The 8169-nt window shown below is 35.0% G+C and overlaps 1 protein-coding gene across 1 annotated transcript; it reads right to left on the bottom strand.

The window, feature by feature from the left end:
- Nucleotides 1–1744: 1744 nt before the first annotated feature.
- On the bottom strand, nt 1745–5703 carry LOC112421905 (replication protein A 70 kDa DNA-binding subunit E). Its single transcript, XM_024784019.2, has 2 exons — nt 5162–5703; nt 1745–4452 (listed from the first exon to the last, which is right to left on the bottom strand). The coding sequence occupies exons 1-2, from the start codon at nt 5431–5433 to the stop codon at nt 2010–2012; spliced, it is 2715 nt and encodes a 904-aa protein (XP_024639787.1). The 5' UTR covers nt 5434–5703; the 3' UTR covers nt 1745–2009.
- Between the last annotated feature and the right edge of the window lie 2466 nt (nt 5704–8169).

Genomic DNA, 8169 nt, shown 5'->3' with positions numbered 1-8169 from the left:
TTCAGCACAAATGATGAACAGGTACGGTGATAACGGATCTCCTTGCCTGAGGCCACGACCTGGAATAATTGGACCAATTTTCTCACCATTTAATATAACAGAGTAGTCAACCGACTCTACGCACATCATAATCCACTCTGACCATTTCGAACAGAAACCCATCTTCCCCATTATGCTCCTCAGATACTCCCAATTGATTCTATCATAAGCCGTGCTGATGTCTAATTTCAAAGCCACATCCCCTTCCTTACCTTTAGTCTTGCATTGCATATAGTGAACTATCTCAATAGCAGCTAAAGCATTATCCAAAATCGACCTTTCGGGCACAAAAGCAGACTGATTCTCAGATATACATTTTGAGAGCACTACCTTTAACCTGTTAGCAAGAACCTTTGCCACTATCTTGTAAAGCACATTACACAAAGCAATCGGTCTCCAATCTTTCATCGATGACTGGGTATCTCCTTTCGGAATAAGAGTGATGTTGGTAGAGTTTAAACACGAAGGAAAAGAACCATTATCTAGCCAAAAACATGCAGCCTCAAAAATATCTCCTTCTTGGTATTAAGATCTCCTTCTCGGTACCAGTGTGTCTTCGCCCGTTGTTTCCAGAAGACATCATCTTTAACAAGCAAAGTGTCGAGTCTTCGTCTCAGAGCATTAAAATAATTGATGTTTGAGGAGCACACCTGAGTTCGAACTCTTTCAAGTTTCTTCCTGCACTTTTCAATTTCTTTCCATGAATCCACTTGTTATGCGGATTTCTTGCAATTTCAAGGGCACATGCGTGAGCTTTTGTTATTTCTTTTAAGGCTTAAATATGATATTAGTCCTTGTAATTTGAATCGGTTTTGAATTTCGTCCTTGTAAAAAAAAACTTTGAATTACATCCCTCTGTAAAAAAAATTGTTTGACTGTGCAACTTATGCCACGTGGCGCTGACGTGGCATGCCACCTAATATTAAATTTTTAAAAATAATTTTTAAATTCTAAAAATTGTTTTTAAAATTTAAAAATATTAAAATTATTTTCAGAAATTATTTTTATCATATAATTTTCAAATTTCAAAAAAAAATGAAATAATTTTTTTAATTTTTTTTTAAAATATGAAGAAAAAAATATAATTTTCAAATTAAAAAATTAATGGTCAAAAATTTAATTTTAACAGTTTTTTTTCGATTTTTGAATTTATTTTCATATTTTTTTAATTTAAAAAAATAATTTAATTTTTTAATTACATGGATTGCCACATGGCAAAACCCATGCCATATCATCAACAATGTGGGGTCAGGGACCTTTTTCAAACAAAAAAAACTTTACAGGGATGTTTTCAAACTTTTTTTTTTTACAGGGACGAAAATCAAAACGGGCCCAAATTACAGAGATGAAAATCATATTTAAGCCTTCTTTTAATATTACTAGTGATTTACTAGACATTCTATTGAAGAACAACAAAATCAATACAAAATAACTACAAAATCATAGGCTTTGTACCCAAAAAAGAAATCATAGGATCAAGAAAAGTCTAGTAATTCAAAAGAACACTTAGACAGAGAAGCCCCTGCTAAGTCATCAAACAAAAGTTTGCCCATGTATCTTTCTGGATGCTCCATAACACGGAGATCATACCTCTAAATGTGTGTATTATTATAAAAGACCAAATAGGTCCCTTCAAAAACAAAACAAAAACCAAATAGTTCCATGTTTATTTTGGTATTAGCACTGAATAGTTTGAAGAGATTAATGAGCAAGCAGTTAAATATGCATATCACTATTTTGATCAATTGTAACAGCTAAAAGGAAAAGACATGAGGGCTGAAATTAATAGATGCAAGTGGCATTTTGCAAAAGTTCGGCACAAGAAATGCCACATCAAATACCACATAATTATGTCATCTATATCACATACTCAAGAGTAAAGACAACTTTTAAGACATGACTTCAAAAAAAAAAAATATAGAAATGAACACCACATAAACCCGGTTCAAAAAGTAGTGTATAGCCAAATTTCAACATCTTCCATCCGGCTGATTTTGAGCAATACCATATCTTCCTTGCCCTGTATTACTGTTTCCATGAGATTGAGGTGCTGCACTCATATTGGGACAGTTGTTCGCCCAATGTCCAGGCTGGTTGCATTTATAGCAATTACCTGAAGCACCACCGGATCCACCAGATACCCTGTTGGCGGCACTCATACTAGGACAGTTGCTCGCCCAATGTCCAGGTTGTTGGCATTTATAGCACTTACCCGAAGCACCACCTGATCCAGACACCGTGTTGACGTAGGCCCCCCCAGCAGTCTGTTCAGGCGGATTTCTAAGATGTAGGCATTGTGCAGAGCTATGATCAGAGCCTCCACAATTGCTGCATGACATATATGAACCAGGAGCACCTGATGAAGCAAAAGAACTGTTATGTTGGTTTCCATACTGACTCACTTGATTTGCTGGGGTCCCATAATCTCTACCAGTATTAGTGTTGCTGTTTATAGGATTATATACTGGTGGCGTAGCTTGTCCAATTGGAAGGCTCCCCGGTCCAGTTGTGTTGATAGCAGAGTTAATAGTGGTACCTTCTGCTTTCTCAGACTTAAGTTTATCAATCAAATCCAGAAGAGATTTAGATTCAGATGCAAAGTTAACAATCTTCTCTGCTTTCACTACAGTTGACTTAACACGTGCTTCGTCATTGAATGTCTCCTCTTTTACTTTTAACTTGAACATGTATTTCGTGAAGACAACCTTACTAATGATTTCTTTAAATTTTTCTTCATCTTTTTCTTCAAATTTCACAGAAAACAAATCTTTTGCGGGCATACCCATGATGTCCTCGCCGCCTTCCTGAAAAGCAGTAACCCATGTCATGCCAGTGTGATCTTGTATCTGCATTTGCAGCAAGTATCTATAATCACAAGAAAGAGACGTATCACACCTTTCACAGTGCCATGTCTTATCCCCATTGTCGGTAACCTTTTTATTACATTTCCTATCTCCTATCATGTTAGGACAAGCTGTGTAGTAAAAATTATCATATTTAAAAAATACAACATTTGCACATATAGATATCCAATCAGGCTTGTCTGAAGTCCCTAAGTTTTCATCTTTAATTTGAGATATAGTCTTCTGCACTTCACTTTTACCAAAACTAGATGATTCTCTGGAAATAGATTGACTTGGAACATTCCTCCCTTCCTGGTCAAACCATCCCCTCAGTGTAAAAGCCTCCGGAAAATCAGGTTCTACCAATAATTGGCTGGTGGCAATGGTCCCAATAGATTTCCCGTTGAAATCATTTACTCTGGCAGATTTTACAACCAAAATTGGAAATTCCCCAGAGTCGCAAATATTTTGCAGCTTTTGTCCTTCTGTATTGCAAAAACTCCCCCATACAGTTAATTCAACACTTCGGCCAGACATGTCTTTCAACTGCAGAGATCTCTTCTGTGTTTCAGTGCCATTTTTTCTGATGATTGATGCTGTAGGACTGATAGAAGTAACCACGGCAATCACATCCACAATGCTGTTGTTTTGCATATTTTCAATGTCACCAATGGGACGGAAATTGTAGATCTGTTGTAGAATTGAGTTATCATCAACGCATGGCTGTATAACTGATGTGATATCAAGAGTTATCTCTTGATCATTAGGTAGGTGATTAAAATTCTTCTGAGCTGGCTTCAGACTTCCCCTGGAAACCAGATAGACTTTACCAACTTCAATTACATTATAGAACTGTTCAGCCACGGTATTAAAGCAAGTTGCCCGTATTTCTCCACGGTCGGAATCCAAAAGATCAAAAGAAAATACTTTTCCCTGACCTCGGGAATTGGTATAGGTCCTAAGTTCTCCCTTAGCTGTTACTCTGGCTTTAATTGTCCACATATTCTGATATGGATTCAAAGCAGATATGGGAATTATCCTTGGAGGAGCATCATTTCTTCCTGTAGGCCCTCTGTTGTACATAGGAGATGGCTGTTGGTTCACAGGCTGAGGAGGGCGAACATAAGAATTTTGCACTGGTCTTGAAGTCTCACATAGTGGATTGCGGAAACTTGTATTCTGTTCACCAGAAGACCCATTCACTGACGCTGGTCTGTTCAAACTGACTCCAGGCTCAGGTTTAGGATAAGGTGGAGGGGCATTAGATGCACCGTATCTTGCAGATCCAGAACCGTTAGAATAAACAACGCTAGCTGGAGGATTCACGGTCGGACGATCCATAGATGGCAGAGCTACATTTGGTCTAACATTAACACCACCACCTGTATGGGAACCACTGTTCAAATACTGTGAGTTTCCAGCATTGCTTCCTAAATGACCAGCAGCTGATTGTACATTTCCTGCATGACTCACAGCAGATTGTGCAGGATCTTCTTTTGGTGCCGGGTCAGGTTTTCCAATCAAGTCACATTTGTCCATTATAACATCCAAATCAACTATGATGATAATTCTGTTTGTAAATCAAAAAACCAAATTATTGGCCCAGAGGCTATAGACAATTAAGCTAGTAAAACTTCCTCCTATTGGTTAGTAAAGCATTTAACTAGTTCAAAAAAAAAAAAAAAACAGAAAAAGAAAAATTATTTTAATGAAATTACTCAACTACTATATAATTGCCACATCACCCATCCCATAATAACCTCCTAGAGTCATCAGTTCACATCTCATAAAATGTAAAAACATAATAAAAAAAAACATAGGGTGATTGATTTTATTCTCAGACCTGCAGATACTACAAAGAAATAAATAAATCAAATAATAAACTACTATGTAAATCAATTGTCTTTGTAGCACCGAGACTTCCCATGAAAGGTGTGTCCAGTGTCCGACATGGGACACATCCGTGTCATTGACTGAAATCAACACGACCACCTTTGCATACGATAACACTGAATTACGTAGTTTTCTCACATTATTAGTGGGATCACAATTATAAACAGCCCTAGAAAATTTCTTTCATTAAAATCCGGCTTCAAAAATTGAAAATTTCACTGCTACAAGGCAAAGTAACAACATTTAAAAACCCATCATTCACCTTCTACACATACTTAACCGAAAAAAATCTAATTTCAGATACCATTTTCTATACATGTAAAAATCAAAAACAAAAAAAATAAAGAAATCGAAAAAAAAAGGGGCATGCAAAAGAAGAAACTTACTTGCGATTCTGAACAACGTTACAGATGAACTGAGAAAGCTTAACAATGGAACCTTTCTGCAACCTTCCAGAATGAACCAACTCATTCTTCTGTGTAGCGAGCATTCCTTGTTGATAATGCAAACCATCGGAGAGAACGACTCGGTATCTCTCAGTACCACTATTCTGCTGCGACTGAACAAGCTTCAAATCGATAACTTGTAACACCGGGTGCAAATCTTCCGATGTGAAACACATCGTTACTATCGCACCCTGAGTTAGATTCACGGCCATAATCGCTTTTTGAAAAAATCACTTTTGAAATAATCGCGAATTGAACGGAGAAGAGAACGAGAGAACGAAACCCTAATTTGATTGAAACGATTGTGGTGTGAGAGTGATGTGAAATGAGTGAATTTGAAACCCTAAATAAGGTTTTAAAGACGCGCCACTATTGGTACCGTTTTCGAGAAGGGGGGGAAACTTTCATTTTTGAGAAGGGTAGTATTGGGATTTCGCTAAATTCTTCTCTAGGAAGCTACACGAGTTTAGGGATCTGATGAGATCGTGGATGATCGGGTTATTGGAATTTTGGGATGATTGGAAATTTGGAATTGGAAAGGTTAAAACATTCAATAGAGAGAAAAAAATTGCCACCATCAGTTACAAAATTAAATTAAATCCAAATTAACTTGAATACTAAATATAATTATTTAAAGATTCTTATAAACACATGTTATTTATAAGAAATATAAAGAGATTTTATGTTCGAGTTCGGTCATGAAAATATAACAATGAAAATTTGTGATTCTATTTGATTCGAGGATTAATCTTTTTATTCACGTGTAGTGGATTTTTTATTTACATACAAATATGTTTTATTGTGCTCTTTTGGGGGTGTTAGTTTCAAAGGATTCGGATCTCATGTTATCGTAATTTCATGCATTCACAAATTTAGAAAATAAAAAAATATATAAAATTGATGTTCGTTAGATTAAAATTGGATTATCTATCTATGGTCTCGATATTTTGCAATATAATTATATAATAAAAAATATGTTTTTTTTTAAATTCCTCTTTTCTTTAGATTGTTGATATTGATCGAACGACCAAGGCTTCTCTCATTCGTGTTTTTGAGATCTTCTTGATTACAGGAAATATGATTACGAGTTTCAAGTATACATTTATGCACTTAAGAATAGGATATACCTAGAAAGCCTAATATTGAAAGAGGGTGAACAGGGTCAACCCGAGGAGGTGGAAAAAGGAGGCGGCCATTTTGGGCCTCGTAATTTTTTAGGCTTTAAAATTATTATTTTAATTTAATTAATAGTATTAATTTTCTTTTTATCGTGTGAGACTTCAATAGGTCTCTTACGGTATGAGACTTCTTTGTTTTTTCTTTCCTTTGGTCCGCTAAGATGACCTTTGATTGGAGGTGTTGTACAATCGTTACCTAGTGTAGCAGGTCAAAAGTATTTAAATAATTCTCACATTAATTTCACGTAAATATTGTTGGTATTAGTATTACATGGTCAATTTAGAAATTCATATTAATTAAAACATTGTTTTCCTTCATTGAATCTTAGATCTAGAGAAATAATGTATGTTTTTCCTGTGACAAATTCAATTTTGCTAGGCCTTGCTTTCATTGGGATGTTTTTTTAGAAGATTGGAAGAGATTGTAAGGTCATAGAGGACTGAAAGTTCTTAGAAGATTGAAAGTTTATAGGAGATTGGAAGTTCTTAGATGATTGGAACTTCGTAGAAGATTGTAAGCTCGTACAAGATTGAATGTTCTTGGATGATTGTAAGCTCTCAGAAGATTGAAATGTTCATAGAAGATTGTAATGTTCTTAAAAGATTGTAAGCTCATACAAGATTGGAATGTTCTTAGAAGATTGGAAGTTCATAGGAGATTGGAAATTCTTATCAGATTGGAATTTCTTACAAGTTGCAAGAGATTGGGCGGTCTTAGAAGATTGGAAGTTCTTAGAAGATTGGAATGGTCTTGGAAGATTAGATGTACTTAGAAGATTGGAACTTCATAGAAGATTGTAAGCTCATGCAAGATTGGAATGTTCTTAGATGATTGTAAGTTCATACAAGATTGATATGTTCTTAGAAGATTGGAATCTCATACAAGGTTTGATGTTCTTAGAAGCTTGGAATAGATTGTAAGATTATAAGTTCATAGAATATTGGAATTTTCTTAGAAGATTGGAACGTTCTTAGATGATTGGAAGAGCTTTGAAGTTATTAGAAGATTGAAAGTTCTTGGAAGAGTGAAATGTTCTTATAAGATTTGAATGCCATCACCATTAGGTCTGATGTCACAGAGACTTGGCTACTTTTAGTTTGATTGCACGTTTGAAATATGAGTAATATACTTGTAAGAGGAATGGATTTAAATTTTCACTTTTAATTTATATTCTCTTTCACCAAAACTATGTTATAAAACATTAAAACTTAACTTGATGTTTAAAGCAATCCCAACACATAGTTCCATGAAGATAAACATAAAAATTCCTTTATCAATTTTTAGTTTGTGAAGTCAAACACAAATAACCTATTAATAGTGTTATGGACCGAGCAAAACGCTCTCAGACCCAATTGTTGCAAGCCCAACCTAAGCTAGACTCAATTACGCATTAGGTTATTTACTATCACAGCACCTCTTCCCCTCGAGGGAGATACTTTCAAGAGGTTTGTGAATCTGGGGTTTTCAATACACAAAAGAGGAAAACCCAATTGATTTCGATTTTGCGATTCCAGTGCATAAATGAGAAATGATTTTGAACTAGAACAACCAAAGAAGAAGAACTCCAAACAAATTTTTGCAATTTGTTGAAAGAAGAGTGTGTGTTAAAGTAATTTTTAGTACTATATAATTTGCTTTTGTAAAAAAAAAAGTACTACATAATTGCTAATTTGCTATTGCATTTGCTGAAGAAAAATTGAAAATGGATATTTGTCTATTTTCTTTATATTTTTTTTATTGTAGTTTTGCTTTTTTTTTTTTTAATTAAA

Source organism: Medicago truncatula, chromosome 5 (genome assembly GCF_003473485.1).
Source record: "Medicago truncatula cultivar Jemalong A17 chromosome 5, MtrunA17r5.0-ANR, whole genome shotgun sequence".
Classification (NCBI taxonomy): domain Eukaryota; kingdom Viridiplantae; phylum Streptophyta; class Magnoliopsida; order Fabales; family Fabaceae; genus Medicago; species Medicago truncatula.
This window is presented reverse-complemented; position numbering and strand designations above follow the sequence as displayed.